Here is a 26,556-nt window from a genome sequence, read left to right on the forward strand (position 1 = left end):
GAACACCACGTCCACTTTTGTGTAGTTATAACTAAAGACTGTAAATAAAGATGGATGGCATGTTTTCATCGCCCTCATGTGGCTGGCCGCGGTACAATCAAACTTTGCCAAATTCTTTGCATTATATTAAGTATTCATTATTGTTATGATTAGGAGTCTGATTGAATAAAATGGGCGAGTGACAGGTGGTGGTGTGGGAGGAGTAGACACATAATTACAGTCAAATAACGTCCATTTAAAGCCAATAAATAAAATAAAAAACGACAGAAAGTGGTTTTATACTGTTGCAACATTGTTGTTTTATTACAATTAACAATTTCTTTTGATTGCACATTCATAAAAAAGTCACAACATTGATAATAAATGAAAAAACTTGAAGAAACTCAGGAATGCCAGGTAAGAGGTGAATTGCACGCTTTTGTCGGCCATAAATAACAAGTGAGAGGAGGAGAGTTTGAAGAAGATCATCAGGTTACAAACCAAAGAGAGATGTAACCACACAAAGTCTGGCTTTCACACGGGTTAAAACTGGTTGAACGTGCCTTTGAACTAATGTTCTGGTTTTGTGTTTGTACCAACTTGCCTGGGGGGGATGTATGGCATGAGAGACAAATCCTGATTCTTCCCTTTCAAGCTCTTCCATCCTACACCTCCTCTAAAACATCCTTCACCTCCACACTTTGTTAGAAAACAATCTTAACTGTGGAAGCTACAGCTCCGGTGCCTTCTGCTCCTTATTCCAAATAAAAAACTAATTTCCCAACAAAAAACACAACATTTCTCAGACATCAGTGGTTAGGGTAACCTTAACCCAGAGTTGTAAAAACATTACTTCACACTCACTCATGGAAAACACATCTTAAACCACTCTGTCGACAAATATGAGACATAAATCCACACACACACACACACACACACACACAACTGTATCCATGTGTTGGCTCTGTCTTCACTGCAAATGTAAAATTGTCACATGTCGTCGTCACGCATCACTGCACCAAAGTCCCTCAACACCTTTAAATCGCCTGAATGAGCAACAACAACAACAACAACAAAGGAAAATAAATGTAAATCGCTACGTCAAACAAAAACAAGAAAAAAGAAACTTGGCTTCTTCTGGAAATAAAAACCAAACCATAAATAATTCTGTCAATTCAACCAAATTCCTTCAAACATCTTCACACATCGCTGTCGTACTTTCAGTGTATGACGAACATGTCTTCAAAAACAAAACAAAAATGACTATGAGTTGCTCAACATGACAAATCATAGCTGCACTACAACAATAAAAACATCTCTTAACCTAGCCCATGCCATATTTCAAAGATGATTATTGGTTTTTGTTGTGAACATCCCCCCCAATATGGGAGGTTAACGACAGTGGGGGGGGGGGGGTCATTAAAGATAGAGGAAAGAAGAGAGAGAGAACTCAGGAGGAAACAATGTCCCCACCAATGGCTCTTCAAGGCTCCAGGTCAGTCTCTTCAGCATGTTTACACATGTGCAACAGCATCACCTGGAAAAGCAAACATTGTGTTTTCGATATGTGGTCCACTTTTAAAGATGGCAAACAATCGTGAAGTGCAATATAAAATTATTTAATCTCAAACACATCAGACAAATAACCATCTACTCTCACACTTATGGTCAAGTTTGAACTTTCCATTTCCAATCTTGTCTTTAAATCTTAACCTTAATCTTAATCTTAATCTAAAATAATCCTGCAAATCTTTTGTGGGAATATTTGAATTGAACTGGTGAACACTTTAATTTTAAATTTACCTGTTTGGAGCTGCTGTTGCGCGCACAGAAAAAATCCTCACAGTTTTTCCAGCGGCACTTGAGCATCTTGAAGTTGGCACCGGTGTGTCCGTTGATCAGGTGCTGCTGCAGATGCTCCATCACCCCGAACACCAGTGAACAGCCGTGCCACTGTCAACACCAGACGCCGTTTAGAAGCGACAACCCAGAGACAAACTAAGGACGTCTGCTCATGACCAGGGGCTCCGTGTGCACAGCTGAACTCATTTAATCATGACAAAGAACGACAAACTGACACGGACCACGGAGTTTTACAGCTGTTCTTCTAAAGCCATGGTTCTCAAACTGTGGTACATGTACCATTTGAATCTAATGTCACTATAACAGTGTGTGAATATGTAAGGAAGACGAGGATGATGAGAAAATAAATCTGACTCTGTAGCCGACTTTTCTCGACCTATTTACACCTCTGTATTTTAACGTTGGTGATAAAGCTGGGATTGAGAGAGCTTAATATTTTCTACGGTGCTACTACTTGGTATAAAAAGAGTGCTCTGAAGAACTAGTCCAATTAGAAGAGAGGGAAAAGGTCCCTGCAGTGAAATTCTTTCAGCTCATGTCTATAAGCACAAGTGGGGAACTGACTTGTGGAATAATGTCCACTTTCAGCTTGTTAGTATTAGTTTGCAGTTTAGTGGTGAGACATTAGCATTGTGAGTCTTCCAACCATTGATAATCTTTAAAATACTGAGCCCAAACTGAGTCATGAAAACATGCAGCCGTGAATCGACAGCATTAGTCAGTCTTAGTTTGCTGGTGAAAACATCGTTTTTTATCACGTCTGTGTATTTGTCATTTGTCAGTCAAACACCAGTGACATTGACTTTTTCCTGGACTGGAGTTTCCACATAAGAGTTAAGATGGTGACTCTAGTTGCATCTAAAGACTCTCTGTCTAATAAAGGGATAAAGCTGCAGCTAAAACTGTTTATAAACATACATTTTCTGTTAAGATTTGTCAAAATTGTCTTGAATTATTCTCTTAAAGCCTAAATTCATACAAAACTAAACCCAGCCACAATATGTGTTGCTTGGGTGACTGAATCATCTCACTTTATCCACAGCTGAACTCTTCTCATCTTACCCAGCAGCGATGGTTCTGCATCAGGTTCAGTTTGACAGCCTGCACACTGCCATCATAACAGCCGGTGTAGATCTGAAACATAACGGACATAAAAATGACCCATTAAAGCCAGGAATTTCAGCAAGTGAGGCAAAGCAAAGGTGGCAACACAACTGTCAATGTTAGCTCCCCTCTTACAATTATCTGTGGCTATGGTCTCTGCTTCAGTGGTGTTTTCAGATATCAGTTAGTGACAGACGACTTCCAGTCGTGTGAGAGCTACGCACAACACTTTTTTTTATTAACGGTTATCAGGACGAGGAGATCATTTCAAAACAAAAGATGAAATGTGTTTCACAAACAAAATTGCAGACACTACTTTTAATATTTTAATCTAATTTTATATAACATAAAAATCTGAAAAATATTGTGATATTTCACAGGGTGATACTGTATCGACTAACCCTAACCCTTTGTATAATTTTTTTTTATGGAGATGATTGGACACAGTTTTTTGGTGCAAATTATTTTAAAAATCACTTCATCTGATATTGGAAAAATAAAAGCATCCAAAACTGATCCACAAACCCTAAATATCAGAGAAACCAATATGTAAACCAGTAAAAAAAAAAAGCAGCAACATGTTAAGCAAGACTCAGCAGAATTCTCGTTACACAGTTTGTGAAAGGGCTGGTTAATGGAAGTTAGTAGTTATAATACTCGAGGTTGTGATATTGGTAGTGGTAATCCTCACATCTAAGTCTCCAACCACTAGTTGGCAGCAAGATGCTCTCGCATTCTCCTTCCACTCTTACTACACTGGTAATATATTATATCTGAACGCCACATTTTTGCCACCACACAGTTGTACTGAAACGTGTGAATATTTATTTTATTTTATTTTACCTTTATTTAACCAGATAAAAGACCTATTGAGATCAAGACCTCTTAAAAAAAAAAAAAAGCAGCAGCACACATAATAGTTAATAAAAACAAGGAAATGCAAGTAAATAAAGAGCAGGAGTTATGGTTGCAGTAACAATTTAAGAACACAGTCTCACCATGCTCTTGTGAACAGCCATACACATCACCATGTCCTTGTGTCCACTGTAGACCTGCAGCTGCTCGTGAGACTATGGAGGTAATAAAAAAAAACATGATTCATTCATTAATCACAGAAACACCAAAACCAGCAGAGAGCGAGCGTAAGAAATGTGACAGATGGTTCAAAAGGTGCAGACCTGCAGGTCGTAGACACGGACCAGTTTGTCCAGGCAGGCGGTCACCATCACCTTCCCCAGGACGGCCACCACAGTAACAGCATGACTGTGACCTTTAAAGACCCGCACCAGCTCTCCTGTCTGTGCATGCACACACACACACACACACACACACACAGAGCAAAGCACGTACATGAAACGGTTTCTCTTAAGTAAGTAAACACATAGATGTCATGCAGATAAAGAGGGCGACTCACATGGATGTTGTGCATGTAGATTGAGTGATCACTGGAGCCACTAAACACCAGATCGTTGACCACCTGAGAGACAACAAGGACATTTCACATCAACACAACATATGAGAGAATAGGAACAGACATTTGATTATTTCTAAGCATAAATCTTTGGAAAATATATATATCACTTTTTAAAAGTATTTTTGGTTTTAATACAGGTGTAAATCATGACATGAAGTGTTGCTGCTGTTGTTTATAATGTCTCATTGTCACGTTTGTTTGGACAAAACAAAACCATTGCTAATGTTATTAGTGACACGTGTACAACTAAGGTCAATACTAAGCCTGAACATAAATTATTCCTTTTTAAATTTTTCTTCATCAATTCCTGTAGTTAAAATGAAATTGCCTTAAAGGGGACATATTATGCAAAATTAACTTTTTAACCATTTCAATACTTATATTTGGGACTCTGGAGGCCCTACCAGTCGCCAAAGTGTGGAAAAAGAATACTCAGTCCTTTTTTCGTATTTCCCCTTAGTGTAAGTATAGGCGATAAAACACTCGATGTTGAATTCCCTCCGCTTATGACGGCAGCATGCGCATTTCACCGTGAATGTTACCACCCACCAGTAAGTTTACTTCGAGAGCTCCATCTTAGCTCCACCTTGTCCCTGCGAGAGTGCAGGCGAGGGAGGGAGAGCGGTATTATATCAACACGGAGGGACAAGTGTGCTGTTCGTGGCTGCACAGTGGAGCAGTGTTTTACACAAACTTCCAGCCTCAGAGGATCTGTGTGTCCAGTGGCTAAATTTTATATATGAAGCTAATGTGCCAGATAAAGTCAGCAAACGTGTGTTTGTGTGTTTGCACCACTTCGCATTAGACTGCGGCCAGTGGTCGCCGTATTTAGTCAGCGACTAACGATATATGTGCCTCCATAGATGCACGTATACAAACGGTTTGCACTGAGCTGAGAGAGGAGCTGGCTTTTACTAAAAAGGAAATTCAAACATCCATTTCCACACTTAAAGAAGCTACGGCCTCGCACAAGAAGATTATTACAGAGCTAGAGAAGTCAGCCTCACTCCACTCCGACGATGTTACTGCTCTCCAACGCCAGGTAACATGACTGAATTCCGAAGTGGGGAAACTGACTGAAAAATGTGAGGATTTAGAGGGCAGATCAAGGAGGCACAACATTAGAATCATCGGAGTTCCCGAGGGGGTAGAAGGACCCAGGCCGCGCGACTTCGTAGCTGACCTGCTAAAAGATGTGCTATCTTTGGATGAGAAGCCACTTATTGACCGAGTGCATCGGACCCTACGGAGAAGCCCCGACCCTCGAGAGCCCCCCAGACCCTTCATCCTGAGGCTACACTATTATCATGTGCTTGAGGACATTCTACGGAAAGCCAGCACGGCGAAGCAACTTCACTTCAGAGACAAGAGGATTCAAATATTCCCCGACTATCCTCCGACTGTGGCTAAGCGACGGGCTCTATTCAACCGTGCCAGGGAGGTTATATGGTTATATTCAGCTTTATGTCGTAAGTGTGTTGCCCAGTGTGGTCCACAATTACCTCTTGTTTCTAAATGTTCAAGCAGCTATATGTTTATTTCCAGGTCTTAAGACCAATTTTTGGATGCTTACCCATTCAGATTGTAATAAAAGGTGATTTCAATTTTAGATGGCAGAGAAGAAATAACAAAAGTAGAAATATGTTCATTTGATTTGGATAATTTCCAAAGTTGTTTATGTGTATATACTGCATAAGATGTTCTAGTTAAACCAAAAAAAAAAAAAAAAAAAAAAAAAACTTTTTGAATGCACAGTTTAGGTTTGGGGAGTGCATTTGTGTTTAACTCTACGTCTCCCTTGTACATGTGAAACGTGATGATAGACGAGCTTGTATGAATGGGGGTGTGCGTGCATACCCCTGTGTGGTTGTTCGTTCCCTTTCTCATATTTAAATTTCTTTATTATTAAGTTTCAGAGCTAATGAACCAATTTTGAAGTTAACACAGGCCACCAGTAGGTGTGGAAGTAACCTTAGTTATCAGTTTTTGTTTTTTGCTTCCCTAAGAAGGCTCGCGCAATTCACTTTGAATTGGCTAGAGTATGTTATTTTGTTTTTTTTATTAATATGTGGTTCAGGTTGACCTGGGAGGGAGATTTGGGTTGGGCAAGGAAGCTGCAGTGGGATGGAAGAGACGAGAAGACCTTACAGAAATTAATTACCAATACCAATACGCGGGGTACTATGAATGATAGCAACAAGGAGAAAAAAAATCATAGCCCACTTTCCTTTTCAGTATGTTTAGACCACATAGATAAACCGCATACCTCTTGGAGACTAAATCCTCACCTGCTTACTGATAAAAGATTTTGTGATTACCTAAAAGATCAAATCTCATTGTATTTTGAGATGAATGATATTCCGGAGACATCTCCCTCCACTCTCTGGGAGGCGTTTAAAGCCTATATTAGAGGTAGCATAATCTCATTTGAAGCATCAAGGAGAAAAGAAAATATGTCCAAATTAAAAGACCTGGAAGAACAGATCAAAGCACTGGATCAGGAAAATGTTCGATCCCCATCTACAAATTTGCACAGAAAAATATCAACATTGAAATATGAATACAATCAAATTATGTCTGTGAAGATTAGTAAAGCATTCCTGTATACCAGACAAAGGTTCTTTTATTTGGGGATAAACCGCATAAATTGTTAGCTCGTCAGCTCCGAAAAATGGAGAATGATAGGACAATACATAAGGTCAAAGCCTGTGATAACACGATACTCACAAACCTTAATCCACTTCAGAGCCTGAGATTATTAATACTTTTCTAGATAAATGTAACCTACCCAAGTTAGGTGTTGAAGATTGTAAATCACTGAATGCTGAGCTCACAATCAAAGAGGTTCAGTCTACTGTTGCCTCGTTAAAAGGTAATAAATCACCAGGTCCTGACGGACTCCCTGGTGAATTATATAAAAGGTATGGTGAGAAGTTATCTCCTTATTTATTAAAGGTATTCAAACATGCTCAAGAGAGTGGTGCTCTACCAACAACTTTAACTGTAGCTGTGATTACGGTAATTCATAAGAAAGGGAAAGATCCACAGGAAGTAGGTGCTTATCGCCCTATTTCTCTCCTGAATGTTGATGGGAAACTATTTGCCAAAATATTAGCTAACAGACTGAGCCCCTTGTTGGGGGGGTTAGTTCACCCAGACCAGACGGGTTTTGTACCTAACAGAAACTCTACTTTCAATCTGAGACGCCTTTTTAATATTATGTACACAAGAAGGGAACCACACTCTGATCTTGTTATACTTGCACTTGATGCTGAAAAGGCATTTGATCAGATTGAGTGGCGATACTTATTTGAAGTTCTCAGTAGATTCAATCTCGGAGATGGTTTTTTATCACTAATTAAAATGATCTACAAAAACCCGACAGCCCAAATTCTAACCAACCGAACATTATCCTCCCCGTTTCAGTTATGTAGGGGGACGAGGCAGGGTTGCCCCCTCTCCCCTCTAATCTTTGCTCTTGCTATCGAACCACTGGCTCAAAGTATTAGACTTGACCCTCAGATACATGGATTCACCACTAAAGGAACAATTAGTGAAAAAAATATCTTTGTATGCAGATGATATTCTTCTTTATTTAACACGTCCACAAATGACTATTCCGGTATTATTAGATAAAATCAAATTATTCGGTACTTTCGCTGGATATCGGATTAATTGGACAAAAAGTGTCTTGATGCCAGTTCACAGGGATGATCTGACTTTCCTAATTAATCTCCCATTTAAAATCCCCTCGGATAAATTCACCTATTTAGGAATAGAAGTGACAAGACAGTATTCCTCTCTCTTTCAACAAAACTTTCCTCCTTTAATAGAAAAATTGCGCTCTAGGTTATTGTTTTGGGATGCACTCCCAATTTCGATGATCGGAAGAATAAATGCGGTTAAGATGGTCTTCCTCCCACAGTTATTATATCTGTTTCATAATATCCCGATATTCCTTAAAAAAACATTTTTTAAACATTAAGACTTAATTACTCCTTTTCTGTGGGGACACAAAGCTCCCAGAATAGGTAAGAAATATCTCTGCAGGGCTAAATCTTCAGGAGGATTAGCACTCCCAAATTTTCTGTTTTACTACTGGGCCTCAGCGATTAAGACTTTTATTTTCTGGCTGAACGCCACAAAGTCCCCACCTAATTGGCTACTGATGGAACAAGAGGAATGCCATCCATATTCATTGGCAACAATTCTATTAGCGCCTACTAAAATCAGTAGATTATTATATAACAACAATCCTATTATCCATAACATGATTTGTATCTGGAAACAAATCAAATCCAGTTATAATCTTAAAGCCATATCCTCTGCTTTACCCATAGATAGAAACCCCACTTTTGCCCCGTCTGGTTTGGTGGAGCCTTCTCTAGGTGGAATCAGAAAGGTATTAAATGTGTTAGAGATCTGTATATACAAGGTGTATTTGCCTCATTTTCTCAATTACAGCAGAAATTTGGACTGGAAAGTAATCAATTCTTTCACTATCTGCAAATCAGGGATTATATACGTAGACATTTGGAGGATTTTCAGACCGAAACAAAAACATTAATAGATGACTGTCTGAAATTGCCGTTATATGAACCTATGTTGTTAACACGTATCTATAATAATCTCTTGTCATTTAGTCCCCCACCTGCCTATATGCATAGACGCAAATGGGAGAAAGAATAGATCACAGATAGATCACAGATGATCTATGGGACAGAGCCCTTGAGAAGATCAACACTTGCTCACATAGTGCAAGACACTGTTTTATTCAATTTAAAATTATACACATGCTCCATTTCTCAAAGGAAAAATTACATAATATATATCCAGAAGTATCACCTGTGTGTGATAAATGCAAATCTTCCATTGCAACCCATCTTCATAGTTATGCACTATGCCCCAAAATTTACTCTTTCTGGTCTGGTGTTTTTGATATAATGTCCGAGGTTATGAGGTTTGTGATAAAGCCAGAACCCTTACTTATTATTCTTGGGGTGTCTGATACCTTTAAGAATTTAAACAAAGCACAACAATGTTTTATTTCATATGGTCTTATAATAGCGAAAAAATGATTCTTACGTTATGGACGAGTGTAAACGAACCAACATCTAAGATGTGGCTGGATGAATTGACTAATACGCTCCATCTGGAAAGAATAAGATATGTTCTGAAAGACAGTCTCCAACATTTTGACGCGACTTGGCAACCTTTGATACACTATCTTGCTGATACAAACCCAACTTAATATTTGGTCTCTTATGCATAGCAGGGTTCTTATATTTTCCATGTGGGTCTTCTCCAGGGGGTGAGGGGTGGGTTTTGTTTTAATTTTGTCAACCTGTTATGTTCTGTTTCTGTTGTCTGTTTACTTGTTCTGTAATTATGTTTGTTTGTATGTATTATAAATGCCCAATAAAAATACATGGGAAATAAAATTTTTTTTTTTTTTTTTCAGTACGTCCTCCATGCCCAGACTCAGGACTGAAATACACGTGTGATGCTTAAATATTGAGATTTTAGTGGGGAGAACTAGTGGGGAGAGGGGGAGAGGAATGGAGCGGAGGAAACAGGAGCTGAGTGAGCGCAGTAAAAAGGAAAAATCAGAAAAATCGATTTTAATTTTTTTAACATCGTCCAAACAAATAAATCCGATTTCGATTTAAAATTTGATCAATCGCCCAGCCCTAGTTGAACCGCAATGTTTCCTCCACCAGCCGTGTTTCTCCCACGGTTCACGTTCAACTGCTGTCATGGTAGCGTGAGCGGGCCGGCGTCGACACCCCCCCGGAAGAAGTAGGTGTGTGTTTGCCTGTGTCTCATTTGCATGTAAAGGCAACCAGGCACAAAACCGAGCGTTCTGAAAGGGGCAGTTTTGGCAGGGTTATTGAACTGCTATGGTGCTTCATCCTTATGGCATGTCACAGACATGTTCATTAGGACACCAGGGAACTATTTTAACTTGGAGAAATAGGGTATAATATGTCCCCTTTAATATAACCGTGGTGTATTTTTATTTCATTTTTTATTTATTTATTTATATAATTTTATTTGTATGGTAGACCACATTTTCAAACTGTTTTGCTTCATGTTTGGATTATTTTTGGAGTAAAATTGGTTTGGAACAAGTTTGAGTTGAATAAATAAATAAGATAGCTGGGGGTTTTCCCTTCTCCTTTCTAAATGACGGAAATTAGTGAAAGTGTGTCTGTGTTGAGGTCCAGGTGTCAGAATGGACCTACCTTCATGCAGAGCACAGTTTTGGTGTGTCCCTGCAGTGTACGCAGCAGCAGCCCGTTCTTGGCGTCTCTCACGCTGATGGTGTTGTCGTAGGAGCCGACCAGCAGGATCCTCCGTGCTCCCTCCTGCGATGAGGCCAGACAGCTCACGGCCCGCGGTCCGTGGCACTCAAACACATCCATCTGCTTGTTTGTCTGGATGATACAATAATTGACAAATAAACACAGAGGAAGGTTTGTTTTTAATGACAAAACTGGTCAAGGAAAATAGAAGCTCTTCCATTAATGACTACATCTATTTCTGTCTCTTCATCAGTGAAGTACAAAAGTACAGCCTAATTGTAAAACATGAGAACTATTACAAGCTTCTTTGTTTCTTATAAAGCAATTATTTTAAACTGGGGGGGACATCAGTGAACTTAAGGACTGGAATATGATGTCCCCCCCTTTCATATACAGTCTATGTTTAAGCCAATATAACATTTCACAGTAAGTGGAATTTCTACTTTTCTTACCTTGAGGTTAAAGGTCACCACTGTGCCGTTGGCGAGGCCTGCATACAAAGTCCTCCAGCGGTTGTGAAGGCAGAGGACTCGGTCCAACAGAGAAAACTGATGCTCAAACTCTTGTGTCTGTGGAAACAAAGGAAACAAACTGAATCCATGAATTCCTACCTTCTGGTTGTTTTATAGAAGAAGAGGAAGAAAAGGGAGTGTTTTTTTACCTTGAGACTGTAGCAGCGGATGGTCTGATCACTGGAACCAGAGTAAAGGCGATGATTAAGGCAGGGAGCCACGGACACTACCAGGCAGCTGACTTTGGAGCTGTGACCCTCAAACACTGCCACACATTTGCGACTCTGCAATGAAATAACACAAAATGGGTTTTATCTCAACAAAATATTCATATAAGATGTCAGAGAGAAAAAACAATTAACATTCAGACAAAGAGCGGCAGAGCTTCATCAGCACCTACCACCAGGTCGAAGGCTTTGACAGTCCGGTCTCCTGAGCAAGTGTACAGCAGCCCGTTGTGGATCTGCATGGCATTCACTGCCTCCTGGTGGCCCTCAAACACCCCCTCTGTGGCCATTTCTTCCCCACCGTGATCAGAAGATGCATCTTTGAAACACAAACACACACGTCAGCAAAGATAAGCAAAGTAGGAAAGAAAATTAAATGTATGCTGAAATGTGGGCACGGTGTTTGACTTAAAGAATAAAAGATCAGCTTATTTAAACTCTTGGCTGAACGCAATTTGCTTTGTTGCAAGAAACACATTTCTCCTTGACTCAGTCTGTACAAAGTTCATTCAAATTTTGCATTTATGCAACATAATGACCTACTTTAAGGTAGTGATCAGCGTTCATTGGGTTCAATATACACATTCTCAGAAAGCTTAACTGTACTAATCCTGCTGCTATACGGCGTCACTATGAATATCTTGCCCATAAAAAGTAATTTAGGCACTTCAGAGTCTATTTTAATTCAGGGAGTCTAACATTTCTAATTTTGGCTGCTCAGTTCGTGGCAGAATTTGTTTGCTTAGGTAATAACTGAGATGGTGAGCTGCCTTTATGACACAATGTTGAATAAAAAGCAAACACGTTGGCTATGTTTAAACTCCACCACGTTATGTCGGGTAAAATATACAAGAACAAACATTCACTAGTTTAATATGTCTCCCGTGGGTCAGGTTTCCACTCCGGGACACGGACACACTCTTCCTGCACAAGCATTTCAACGAATATACCAACACTGCAGAGAAGAACTCACCTGATGAGTTCTTAGGCAGTGTGATGGCAAATGGCATGTCACTGTGAGGAGAACAGGTAGAAATAAGGAACTTAATGACTGGTCAGCAGTTTGAAGTTCAGCTACCATTAAGACTTTTTGAAGGTTTATGCTTTTGTAAAAGTGAACTACCATTAAAATGTTCTCTCACCTCTCAGAGGATCTGCATATGTCCATGTCACTTGTGGAGGTGACCTCGTTACAGGCCAGACTCTGTGGCTCGGGTCTGGAGAAATCTGGAACCACAGCATCCGTGTGGAGCAGCTGACTGGCTGCAGTGACCTCCATGCTTTCCTCAAAATCTACATTCTCAGTCAGCTCAGTAGGGGCTGAAGAAGGAAGTGTCACCATGTGTTTGGAGGAATCATAGTCTGCTTCCTCGAGTTTGATGGTTGGAGACAGCTGCCTATGCGTCTCCTCGCTGTTCTCCACGTTCATGTTGGCCTCTCTGTCTTCTGCAGGTAGAATGGATGTGGAAACCTGAGAGCCTCCACTGGATCTACGTCGTGGTCGCAGCCACCTGGGCCTCAAGAGCTCTCCGTCCATCTCAGTGTCACTACTCTCAGGCTGCTCCGTTCCTTGAGCCTTCTTCAACACCTTCCTCTTCTTCAGCTTCCTCACTCGCTTCCCGTTGCTCAGGTCAGGTGGAGAGGACGGCAAAGTGAGGACAGATGGCACAGTGAACGTTGTGGCTGTGACTTCAGCAGCACTCCCCAGCTCAGAGCCCCTCGTGCTTGGTGACAGCAGCTTTGAGGTTTTGGACTCGGTCAAAGGGGTCAGACTGCTCCTTGTGGTGTGTATGTCCTTCTCCGTCGCCTCAACCAGTACTGATGGGCTTTCTTTGCAGGCAGAGGCCTCTCCCAGTTTCCCTGTGTTACTTTGGTATAGCTCAGGATTTCTTTCAGGAGATGGCTGGAAGCTAAGGTCAGGATCTGCAAAGAGTGAATCAGGAAACTGCAGATTAATCAACTGCCAATACAATTTACTGGACTTAATGTATCTCAATGTTCACAATGATTTATTATTATGTGTATCAGACACAGATTTGAAATATTCGGTTACTTTGGTCCAGGTGTAACATGTCCAAAACATTTCCCCTATTTAAAAAGGTTTGAAAGGTCCAGTATGTAACATTTAGGGGGTTTATTTAAGGGTGTTTGCATAAGTGTAAAAATAATTTCAAAATCAAAGAGAGAGTGGTTTGCATTCTTACTATGCAGAGGACAATGTCGTTTTCTCACATGCTTGGAAAAGGGAGGGGTGAGTGAAAGAGCCCAATATTTGTTGCACTCTGCAGTCTCACCATTAGATGTCACACATTACATTACATGTCATTTAGCAGACGCTTTTATCCAAAGCGATTTACAATGGAATTGAGTACAGTCAGCCAGGAGTGGAGTCGAACTTGCGACCATTGCGACCATGATGTCTTTCGCACACAGGGTACCGGTCTTAACCACTGAGCCACTCCACCCACACATCTACACTTATTTGGATATTGAAAGTCTTAATATACTATATTCAACGTCCTTCGTAAGCAGAGGCAGGGGGGAAAAAAATGCCTGTTTATGGTTTCGTACAAGAGAGACAACAAGCAATAATATCAAAGAACACTGATTCAATTGTGCATTAAATGACATTACCTGGTGGGAATGCTGCAGCAGGAGTGACAGGCAGCTCCAGTGTTGTGCTGTGAGCATAGTGGGTCATAATGTCCACAGCACCCAGCCCTGAGCTGACATAGACAGGCGACTGAGGCTCCTCTTTGATAACTACAGACATGAAGGGTGGAGGGGAGGCAGGTTGAGCAGGAGGATTAGGACTATCAGCAGCAGCAGCAGCAGCAGCAGCAGGAACAGTGTCCACAGCAGAGGAAAGCATAATAGAGGACGCCATGTACAGGTCTGCATCTGTGGCATCCATCTTCTCCTCTTTTAGTTTAATATGAGGTGTGTCCTCTGAGCTACCTGCAATAAAAACAGTTTAGAAAATTCTCAATCTTGCATATCACATATCCAGTGACTGCCAAGTTGGTTAAAAAGACTTTGTTTCAATTGTTAGTTATATTTTAACCACAGGACATAAACTCACGTTTATGAATAAAACCACACATTAAACATTTAGCAGTGCAAATTAAGTTTATGACACAAATATACTTAATTACCTTGGATCCCTTTAAGCAACTTGATGCGCTTGTTTCTCAGTGAGCTCATCTCTGCAGTCACCTGTGAAAGACAAAGCCACACAAGAACTATGAGAAAGTGAATAATGCTGTTTGTAAGCCAGTGATTTGAGGTGATAAAGTAAAAGCAGTTCCAGAACACAGGGCTGCCCAAAGTGGGGCCTGGATTTCATTTGGCCCGCAAGACTTTTTTCAGAAAAAAAAGTTTTGAAAATATATTTAAAATATATTTATTACGGATCACCAGTTTTAGCAACTGCATCAGACCGGGTGTAAAATTACTCTGTACATGTAATGACATGTAATGTATTTCCCTCATGGAGACACACACATACATACACACAAGCACACATTACACACTCACACTTTTGCTTTTATATTAATGTTGTTGTTTTTTTGTATGTTAATTGTGTGTTTTCTTTTAAATATTGTCTAATTTTAACAGTATTTTGGTAGATGCTTCAAATAAGCCCACTAGGCTTTCTGCTTCTTCCTGCACTGTATGTTACTTTGTATTCTTTGTTAATCTTGTATTTTCTTTTAAACTGTGCAAAATAAAATAAACAAAAAATAAAAAAACAATAAAAAAACAATAAACAAGTTGGCTGTACATTGCCTATGTGCACGCAACTTGATATGTGAGACAAGAAAACTTCCCTCAACACGTTTATGGACATGCCTTTCACCCAACAGGAAGTCAGCCATCTTAAACAGGAAGTGCCCTCTAACTTTGAGCAGGGACGCCACTGAAAATAACTAGGACTGAAAATAACTAGTACCTCAAGCAGTGAATGAACGGGAGATGAGCTAGTGGTGCACGTGGCAACGTGGGCACATGGAGACTCGTTTTGCTTGGATCTTAATAAAATGCATTACAACAGGTGTTTACTTTTGACCCACAATCAAGAGGAAAAGTTTGGACAGCCCTGGTCTAAAATCTATATGAATAAATAATTGGTCACTTAAATGGGGAGCATGAACACTTGCTGAAATAATATTAATTACGCAATAATAACACACATACATACCGTCTTCTAGAATTTTTGGCATGAGACAGACCCTGGACATACCAAATATGTGACTGTGTGAAGAGATAATTTATCAAAAAAACACTCACCTGCTGTTTAACCACCATGAGACGCTGCACCTCCAAGTAGGCGGCCTCCAGTGCAGCCCGGGCCTGGATCAGGCTGGTGTCCACAGTCTGCAGCGAGCGACTCAGCTCCTCCTCCCGCAGAGACACAGCCAGCAGCTGGTCAATCTGTAAACGGTCTGTACACAGTGAAGAGTACTTAGTTTCTTAGATTTAAAAAATTTACTTAGCCATAATGCACGTTTTGAACACCAATTTACTTTTTATTACTAGCATATTGAAAAATTTTTAATGGACCTTTTTTAGGTTTGACCTTCCGTCTTTTGTTATTGTGTTCCAGACTAGATATTTCTGCACTTGGAACATCCTACAAGAGAAAAAGAAAGGGTCAAGCACAGTGAAGAGACGTGAAAAAAATGTATGGAGTTGCCCTTTAGCTCCATTTTATCGACTCACCCCAACTGCTCTTCGTCTCTTTCCTGTTCCCTGACCGTCTAACTGCTCCGTCCCTGAACTGCTGTCCCCGAGCACTGAATCGGATCTCTGTATGGCCTTCACTGTCGCTGATGTCAGTTTGTCAGGCTGCTTCTGAGTTCTGGCCTCACACTGATCAAGAACGTAATCTGCCTCTTGTTTACAGCGAACGTCTTTGATCCCGTGAGTAAGCATGGGAGACACAGACGATTCCTGCTGCTCTACGTTGAGGCTCTCTCTTTGTACCATCTCCTTTGACATGAGGGATGTAAACAAGGAGGGGGTGGATTCAGGAGCAAGGCTACTCTCTGATAAGGAGCGTTTTCGTGTGGCACCTGGAGCTGAGATGCCAATTAACGACTCCCAGTGAACACCTTCAAGCAGGGCAATGTCATCTTCTTCCTGGCTTTGGTCCTCTTGCTCATTTGGCACCATCTCTATCCCAAACCTGTAGAACAACAAAACAGAACATGAGCTAAAGGAATGTATAACGACAAAACCAAAATGTAGGATAAACAAAAAAGTCACCTTGGCATGCCTTTCCCTTTGTCCTGCTTCTTCCTGACCTCCTGATACACCTGTTCCCAGTTCACATTGCGTCGAGACCCGGAGGAGCTAATGAGTTGCCGCACAGTAGGTTTGAGTCCCGACTCCTTTTCTGAGTCACTTCTCCGAGACTCACTCAGGTTTCGCACCCGCCTGGCTATGTTCAGGTTGGGCTCGTGGCCTCCTGTTTTGCTCTTGGAGCTTATGTGTTTGGTCAGGTCACGTTTCAAGACAGAGGGGAGGTCCAATTTGGACAGATTTGTGCTGGATCCTGAGACTGACTGTGCTTCACCACTTCCTCTGGAGTTGTCACTCTCTGAGCTCTGTCCTGCCTCATTGGCCAGCATGGCTTCATCTGTGTCTAAAGAGCTTAGCTTCTTGTCCACTTTCTTACTGTTCTCCTCCTCTTGCCTGCTTGAGGCTGCGGCCTCTGAGCTCTCTATTGTGGAGGTACTAACTTGTAGAGACTGAAGGAACTGGCTGCTGTCTGAAAAATGCAACAGAGGCTTTTCTGGCCCGACACTTAAAATTGGTTTAGCTGCATTTTGCCTACAGCTGTTTTCTTTGTTCACTCCAATCTGGCTCTGAGGACAATCCTTCTGCTGCTTCTCCACAATGTGCAGTGACATTTCTTTCTTGTTACTCGAGCTTTCCAAAGAACCTCTCTTCTCTAAGGCAGTCTGCCTTGCTCTGCCAGCTTCTGGGAGCTGTAGTTGTTGCCTTGTTTTGAGTGGCCCAACAGACGGAGCATTAGAGCTGAGTCCACTCTGCTTTGGAGTCGGCTTTGATTGAGAGGGTCCTGAACTGGAGACCTTGGCGGGTGGCACTGTAGTGTTGAGGCCAGAAAGGGAGGACACTTTCTTCTCTTTACTCAGCAGTAGTTTCTTTGCCTTCTGAATAGAGGAAGCACATGCAGAGGTGTGGTAGCCTTCTTTCTGAGCATTGCTGCTGCTGCTGCTGCTGCTGCTGCTGCTGCTGCTACTGCTACTGCTACTGCTGCTGCTACTCCCAGCTATGGGCTTGAGCTCTTGAGGTTTTGTTTTATGCCTCCATTTCTCTTTCACAGTTTGGCCACGAGAGGGCAAGGATCCTGGATTCTGTTCTGGTAGAGACAGCCTGTTTAAGGCACTGCTTTCTGGGGGTTTGTCTTGCTTCTTGGCTTTAGGGACATTAGGCATTTCTGATGAGATTGGGTTTGTGTCCTTATGAAGCACAGTTTCAAAGCCCTTTGTGACTGGATAGGGTGACCAGCGACAGGCTTTGTCCAACTTTGGATTGCTACCAAAGGTTTTCGAGACTTTATTGCTTTTGTGGTCAGATTCTGCTGTTTGTCCCTTTTCATTGCCCATTTGTTGAAACTGGTTAAAGGGCCTATTAAAAAAACTGTTGGGAGGTGGTTTAGAAGGAATTTGGCCCATAGAGTTCATTGATCGACCTCTTTGAGAGAACTGGGATATGTTGTTTTGTCCATAGACTCCATAATTACTTCCTCCACTGCTGAGCCAAGGCAGTCGACACTGCGGGTTGGCAGAAAATCCACCCTGATCCCACTGCCTGTCGTCCCACCCTGTGCAAAAACTGTCATGAGTGAACTCGTCTGATGACCATCTCTGAAAGTTGGGAGGCTCTTGAGCATGCCAGGTGGCACTCTTTCCCGGCTGGTTATTGTGCCAGGGCCACGGCTCTCCTGGTCTAGCATTATACCGGTTGCTACCATACCAAGTATTGTGCTGACCACTGAAACCTCGTGATGGCTGCTGCCAGCCACACTCCAGCCGGAGACGGTCTTTGGTTTCTTTTAACCTCTGCTGAAATTCCTCCTTTCTCTTATGCTCTTCTTCTTCTTTTTTCAGTTTTGCAGCAGCAGCCTCCTTCTCTTTTCTACAAAAAGGAGACAGACAGATGTACTCAGTGCCCACTTCACTGGCTAAATGTGCAAAATCGTGCATTCTAATACAGGTACTCTGTAATACAATTCAATTATATGCAAAAATGCTTAAGATTTGAGCTAATAGTTGTAACAGAGTTGTAATAAAATGAATTATATTCATATACTCCAAAAGGTGAACCACACAGAAAATGCACAATGCAAGACAGTACAACACCTTCTAACTATAAAGTCAATAAAATATTAAAATAAGACAAACATTATTACAAAAATATTAAAATACTTTTCTGAGAGCTCTGATGTCTTGAAATGCACTATAACAATGGCTGTACTTAATTAGGCATAACACATATTGTGTGGCTGATATTTATATTTAGAGAAGCAGACAGATTCTAAACATACATATGTAAATGTATAGAAAATAGCACAGTGCTCTTCTTTAGTAACTATTATAGGCACAATGACGTCAAAGGACATGTGAAGAAATGTTTGCCATCTCAGCTTAAAGTCGATGTCAACTATCAAAGTTGTATTTACAGTTTGCTCCGGCTGCCCCCATGTGGCCAAAAATTTGATTTAAGACTCACTGGAAGTCTAGTAAGATCAAATATCTTGGCACACTGTTGGCAGGTGTCTAGGATTGGTTGGATCACTGTGTGACCTACAGCTCTAAAGACAGATCTGGCATCTGACAGGCTGACAGACGAATGCCAGCTTCTGCTCTCACCACTCGCCTCACATTTCACACATCATCAGCTGCTCTTGTCTTTTTAACAGCTTTCCGGTTTACGATGGTAAGAAAATGGCGATACAGAAACATCTATCAAAGAAAAAAGTGTTATATAAAGATTTTGATCGGGAGTTGCAGAGCAAGTTGCATCTGAACTGTCTTTTTTCTTTTAAGCTGCAGCCCTGACATATGACCCCGGACGTGATGCAGCAGCTAAAACAGTTCTGTGAGCAACACTGAGCAGAATGTGACTATACATGGTTTACAGTGTGTACACACATACATGCTTGTGAGTAGGGCTGCAATGATTATTCTATTAATCGATTATTAACCAGTTACTAAATGAATCGTCATCTATTTGATAATCAATGAATAGGTTTGAGTGTGTTTTTTTCCAACCAGATTTAAAAATTCAACACCATAAAAAGAAATTATGATTTTATTGTATTGTTGTGTTGTTTCCAAATGGCAATGAGCTTATTTCTTTAAATTTCCCAAAATAAATGACTTTGTAATTACATGCCTTCGCCAACATTGATATTTAAAACCAACTGTTACCCATTAAATTCAAAACATAACAACATAAAGAAATGTATTCAATAGAAAAATCGTATCTTACCTGATCTGTTCTTTTCTCCTTTCGATCAGGTCAACCAGAGCCTGGTCAAAGTAGTCCTCGTTGTCGTTCCCAGCTTGCCTCTGTTCCGCGGCCTCCACATTTTGCTTGTGCACAGGACTGGAAATGTGGCTGGCGTAATCGGTCAGGCTCACCACTGTTACCTTGCACACTCTGCACTCGTGTCCACAGTCCCTGGGGAGGGAAGGTGAGAGTGGGCTTTCAATCGTTCCTTCAGGCATTGTTTTGTTAACTGCCTGCAGAGCCTTTAAGAATGTAGCCTGGCTCTACTTTCTGTTACTTTAAAGTCAGAATAAAAACAGGAGAGGAGAATACTCAACAATCCTTGATAAAAAAAAAAGCTTGTCCGAATTATCTATGTGTCACAGATCAGGAGGTTGCTAACTTATAATTTTCTCTTGTTTAAAAAAAAGTTAAATTCTCATATCATCCTGATCTTGGGGTTTTTGATGTTCTTCAGCAGGTCATGAGGGCAGGAGCAGCCAGACTGGACCCAGTTTTATGTCCAGCCGCCACAACAAGCCGTGCAGCACAGCAAGGGGACGCGTGGAGGGGAGAGAGGCACGGCGCCCTCAGCCTAGTGCCCTTCCATGATGGTGTCTGCTGCGCTCTGAGTCTCCACACAAGGCACTGTCTCTATTTGACCTCAAGCTCCTCTTAGAGTGCCAGGCCCCACGACCCCCCCCCCCCCCCCACCGCCACCACCACTAGGCCAGCATGTGTTTTTAGAACAGGCCTGAGCAGCACATTGACCAATCCCAGGCAAAGACCCTGTAACTGGAACCTTGTGCAGCTGTTCATAGTCTCCACTTCAAAAACCTCTCCCTAGAATGTCATCCTACGGTTCTGATAGAGACCCTCACTTTCCTGGCTCCTTCTCAATTTCTTTCTCAAATTTGTGTCATGGCACACAGCCATTTTGTGACCTCTGTTGCAGTTGGAACACTCCTCAACCCCATTAATCCTCAATGATCTGAACAAGGCCAGATAAATTACAGGTTTGAACAATCCCTGAATCTTTTCTCAAATCAGATCACAAAAACCACATTTGGAGGTGGTTTGAGGATGCATGTGGCAACTCAATGTCAGTCCTCAGAACACATTAGTGTCAGGTCAAAATGGCACCGTCATCAATTAGACTTTTTTGGACTCATTTGACACGTCTCTTGTGAGCTGCAGTGTTTATTTAACTGAAACTTATAGGCAGATGCTGCTCAGAGTGCTTTTGTTACCATCAGGTTTAAAATACGCTGTCGTGGCAAAATAATATCAATTTTCCTGTTTCCCGCCTGAACTACTCTAATCAGTATTACACCATTCGAGAATCTTCTCAGTCTGCGACGTGCCACATACTTTCAGTAATCTACATGGTGGTCACGAGATAGCCAGTTGCCTCCTATCGGTCATGTCTGTTGTTCTGGAGAGATTGTGTCTAAATATATTTTGCCACAGATGAGACAGCTGCCCATTAATCCACTTCACCACAAACATGCCCATGTGAGCGGAGCATGTGCCTTGTGACCCAAATACTTCTCGATAAAACTAAAAGTCTCAAGGAACCAAAGTTGGTGCTTTTGTTTTACATTTTTGAATCATTCAAACATTCTGTGTTGCATAAATTTGATGCCATGATTTATAGATATAAATAGATTATAATGCAAGCATTTACATAATTTTGCAGCATTACTGCTTATTTTTTGGGACACTCACCGGCCTTTGAGCTTCTCCAGCTCACGGTGGTGCAGCATGCTTCTCATGTGCTCCTCCATCTCCTGCAAATACACATCAAAAACCTTTTCTCTAAGGTATCGACAAACACATCACATGTTTAGTAAGGTGATAGATAACCCTGTTACAAAGCACGAGCTACAGATTAAGCTAACTCAGTGCCTACAAGCAAGTTAGAAAAATGCTGAATAATTTAATTTACATTTTCTTAAATTTTAATTTAAATACATAGAGGGCGATATCATTTCCTTTGATATCAGTTTAACAAAGTTCAATATTTATTTATATATAATGTTTGTAAATGTAATGTGAAAACAAATTTTGAGACATAGCATATAATTGCTATTAAATGCTTTGCCTCAGATTTTGTGGAGATGTTTCTCTATTTGTAGTTCTCTCTCAATAAAGTCAACTACAACCACAATTTACTCATTTCTAAAACTCTAATTATCAGACATTATCGATTTTGACTGATTTCAAACTCAATACATATACATAAACAAAGCATATAATAACATAAATACTAATACAATAATAATGCTGATGTATTTAGAGGTCAACTGATGGGGGAGTAACCGATTTTCTTTTTCCATCCATCTGATAAAATATATATATACAGTACTTCAGGTCATTACAAAAACAAAAAAAAAACTGTAATATTTGGCTGGTTAATAAATAATAATTGGCCTGAAAAATAGCAAATATCATCGTTATTTGTTTTGTCCACAGCTCATGGAACTAAAGTGTCAATGTAACCAGAGTCCCTACACCATGTTTGAGGTTGATTTACCTGTTTGGAGGCGTGGACTGTTTCACAGAGGATACACTGTCTCTCTGGAGCCATTTTGAATGTAGGTGAACCTCAGCCGATTACTGTCAAAGGAAGGCAATTTATTCAAGTTAAAAGACTCAACAGGTCACATAACAACACGTTCTTCATTTATTAAATGCACCTGATTTTTAAACAGTGTGGCTTCAATGCTGTTGGATAAATATGTGCAGCACATGTACGGTGTGTCTCATTTGTAGCTCAACGAGTGAGACAAATCAAACCGAGCTGTTCAAAAACATGTCTATGTACCACAGCCCAAATATCAGCACACATGGTTCAACCTGGTCACTGAGCTAATTCCAGTCTGCTGCTGATAGAGCAAATCTGTGGCCAGGAGGCAGCAGAGCCATGGTAGCATCAGTGCTATGTCTAGACCTCTAACATTCACTGACAGGGTGGGAAATGAATGCAGGCCACAAGTCAATACTTCACTATTGGCTTTCTCAACACTAACATCACCTCCTAAAAACGCAACTGACACTGTGGGAAATTTGTTCTGTTCTCAAATGTTTCTGGTTTCTAAACAGTGAATTTGGACATGAGTACAAATGTTGTAGGAGCACCCCCTATCTGAAAAAACTCTGATACTGTCTAAAACAAAACCATGACTTAAAAAAAAAAACAATAAGGAAACATCATCAAGAACTGACCTGTGAAATCTGTGGTTCTGCAGTGTTTGGTTCAGACACAAATATAAACTAAAACAAACCCAGCCAGGGGTAAATTTATTTTTCTTTACCTTATGAAACATTTTAGGAACATGTGCCTTTCATGATAACTAAATACATCAAACACAGACATCAAAGAAACAGACTACTCATCAAAACAGTGAAAAACCCGATTTCCTACAGTCAATGTGCAAACAACTCACTGATAGAGACAGTGACTGATATTTAAGTAGCAAGTAGCTTCTGCCTTGTTTCTGGACACAATGTCTAAATTGTGTAAAAATATAAAAAACAAAATAAAAATAGTTAAGTACATGCTCCTTTTGTAGCATTATAGACAATGTCCCAAATCTTAGAGGAAATAATTGTTAGATTTAGCATTACATTGAATTTTTTTCCCATTGCTTCTATGTGTGCAAAACAAACAACAAGAGAACTGTTTTTGTTTATTAAAAACAACATTGGAAGATCATCACACTGTAACCAAGTTAAAGCCACTTATACAAGAGTCAGAGAGACAAAAGACGTTTGACTGACCACACAAGTAACAAAAGACATTTGAGGATGGCTGCTCACAGTTAGCAGCTTCACATAAACATTTGCATAACATTATAGAATCTGGCGTTAATGTTAAAATCATGCTCCTAATTTCAGCACAGCAAAATAATTCTCTCCTCACTGTTTAAACTATCTGACATTCAGATTTATTTATGGCAGAGGTCTCAAACTCAAATGAGCTGAGGGCCACTGAGCATTGAGTCTGGTCAGAAGCGCAAAAAGTCAAACTTTTTTGTTCATAAGGGTGGGCGATGGGCCTGCACGATAAATCATTACAAAATCATGATCTCGATTCACCCCTGTGCACAATTTAATTTTGAAATGACTTTGATTCTCTTTTAATTTTACAGGCCGACTGCATCACAAACGCTTTCTCATGTGAACGATCCCATGCGCTGCAGGTTAACGTTAGGTTCTCACAAAGATCAGGGTTTCACCCTCAGCCAATGACAAAGCGCCTTTTAGTCACGTGTTTCCCTTGTGGAGCGAGCGCGGTTTGGTCGGAAAGTCTGCAGCATCGTTGAACTAGACTAGTGCGACAGGACTAAAAATGGATAAAGAAAACCTAGTTACCAGTGATGAGAATCAGCCAACCACGTCTCAAACCGAATACACGGGGGGCCAAAATAAAAAAAATGGTACAAGTGGAGGGCCGGGCTGGTTCAATGTTTATTAAAACTCGCAATTATTGCACATATTGAACCAATACCAATAACACAGCCTATATTGCACTTGCATTAATCATTAAATTAAATTAAGCAAAACATAAATAAAATCAGTTGCAATATTTTCTCAAGGCTCTTTCAGTAACACATTGAAAACGTTTTTTCTTCTTCTTTTTTTTAACAGGTAAACAGCTAAATGTAATTTTCCTTCAAAGCTCAATGGCAAGATAAATGCAAAAATGAAACAGCATGCATTAAAAACAAATCAGTGTGCTGCTCTGATCCTCACCAATGTCTGTCTTTTATAATAAAATTAGAAAAGTTAGTGCAAACTTGAAAAAGTGCAAAACAGTTGCATTAATTTCTTAGGCCAGATTTGTCTTTCTGTGCGTCTGTGTGTTTCATTGATGTTTCATAGTGCCTTCTTAAGTTATATTCTTTCATAACAGACGCGCTGTCTCCACACACAAGACACACAGGCTTTCCTTTTACTTCAGTGAACATGTATTCTGTCTCCCACCCGTCTTGAAACCCCCTGTTTTCAGCGTCTACCTTCAACCTTGCCATTTTGGGGGAGAGGGAGATGAAAATTGACGGCGATGTTTAGTCCTCCACTGTGACTATGCTGCTGCTCATGAAGAGAAGACGCGGGATCGCGTGCACTCGCAGTGCATCTTGGGATTTGTAGTATTATGGTGCTGCGGGCACATAATACTGCAGGCCAGTTTTGATAGTAATTAAATATCATCCCGCGGGCCAGAGACAACTCATTCACGGGCCGGATCCGGCCCGCGGGCCTTGACTCTGACATATGTGGTCTAATGTGATTTGCAAGGCATGCTTTGCCGTCATTGCAGCACCGCAAGGTCATACCACAAATCTTTACCAGCACCTCAAACGTCACCACAAAGTGCAATATGACGAAGCCGTACAAGGTAAGAGATCCGAAAGTGGTACTGTCAATTTGTTTTGTTTTGTCACGGTTCATGTGTGCAACTTTACACTTCGTGAGGGAAAAAAATCGTGATGCATATTTTTTCCCGAATCGTGCAGGCCTAGTGAGCGATATGAAAATGATATTACCTCATTCTGATACTGCAATAACAATGGAGTTTGCATGGGTTTCCTCCCACAGTCCAAAAACATGCAGATTTGGGAAAATTGGACAGTCACGTGGAAGATAAAGTGGCAGAAGACGAGAAGAATATTTGTGATGACACCTCAGAATTTTGAAACAAAAGTGTTGATAAGGAACAATATAGAACTCAGCATAAACATGCATTTATGATGTAAAATAAATCTTTGCATTTTAAAAAACATACAGAAATAACTTATTAGGGTTAGGGTCATTATAACTTGATGAAATGGTGGACAACAGGAAATGGACTGGAGGGCAGTATGTGGCCCGCGGACCTCTGGTTTATGGTGTTGTTAGAATAGCTGCTAAGTTAGCTTACTACTTATTGTCTCCATAATCGCCAAACCAACTATTATTAAAACTCCAACACAAACGGGAGAAACGGACGTTTATAGATAGATAGACTAATTATCTGTTATCTCTATTATTACTATCATAATTATTATTATGTTGAAAAAACGTTGCTAAGCTGTGAAGTCAAAGCTAGCAGCAGTTAGCTCTACCAGCGAATCACAAACTAAGTTGAATGAATTGTTTCATATTACAAATCATCGACAAATATGATTTGAATGCGCTTTGAGTGGTGAAACATTACTGTCGCGTACCTTTAAAACGTCCACGTGTGTGTGAAACTACAGCATCCCCTCCTCCACCGCTGCTAAAGCTAACAACAACATCCTGCTCCTCGGCCCGGAAGTGAACCGCAAGCCAAGATGAACGCCTCCTGGCTTGCGGTTCACTTCCGGGTCAATGTTGGAAATTAGTATCAAATCCCTTTTCTTATATATATATATATATATATATATATATATATATATATATATATATATATATATATATATATATATATATATATATATATATATATAAATATACACATATACATATATATGTATACATATACATATACATATACACACATACATACAGTATATATACATTTATACATATATACACATACA

General features: G+C 40.5%; 1 protein-coding gene across 1 annotated transcript; it reads right to left on the reverse strand.

Annotated features, from left to right (window-relative positions):
* Nucleotides 1-274: 274 nt before the first annotated feature.
* znf106a (zinc finger protein 106a) lies at nt 275-26,291 on the reverse strand. Its single transcript, XM_058616079.1, has 22 exons — nt 26,200-26,291; nt 22,524-22,606; nt 21,716-21,777; nt 19,988-20,179; nt 16,733-18,631; nt 16,187-16,652; nt 16,028-16,097; nt 15,755-15,909; nt 14,620-14,680; nt 14,099-14,422; nt 12,607-13,387; nt 12,438-12,478; nt 11,638-11,783; nt 11,387-11,521; nt 11,178-11,294; nt 10,666-10,857; nt 4,361-4,423; nt 4,125-4,244; nt 3,945-4,016; nt 2,905-2,976; nt 1,783-1,932; nt 275-1,516 (listed from the first exon to the last, which is right to left on the reverse strand). Exons 2-22 carry the CDS (start codon nt 22,575-22,577, stop codon nt 1,463-1,465), a joined length of 5,226 nt encoding a protein of 1,741 aa, XP_058472062.1. The 5' UTR covers nt 22,578-22,606; nt 26,200-26,291; the 3' UTR covers nt 275-1,462.
* Between the last annotated feature and the right edge of the window lie 265 nt (nt 26,292-26,556).

Source organism: Solea solea, chromosome 18, assembly GCF_958295425.1.
Source record: "Solea solea chromosome 18, fSolSol10.1, whole genome shotgun sequence".
NCBI classification, from domain to species: Eukaryota; Metazoa; Chordata; class Actinopteri; order Pleuronectiformes; family Soleidae; genus Solea; species Solea solea.

Bases quoted from the DNA above. Each gene is read 5' to 3' on its own strand.
- znf106a (XM_058616079.1), bottom strand. From the start codon at position 22,577: ATGGCTCCAGAGAGACAGTGTATCCTCTGTGAAACAGTCCACGCCTCC. The intron at 13,388-14,098 runs GTAATGTCATTT...CACTCTTTGCAG, and splicing joins TGCTGCAGCATTCCCACCAG to ATCCTGACCTTAGCTTCCAG. The intron at 11,784-12,437 runs GTGAGTTCTTCT...TGTGTTTCAAAG, and splicing joins ACTGCCTAAGAACTCATCAG to ATGCATCTTCTGATCACGGT.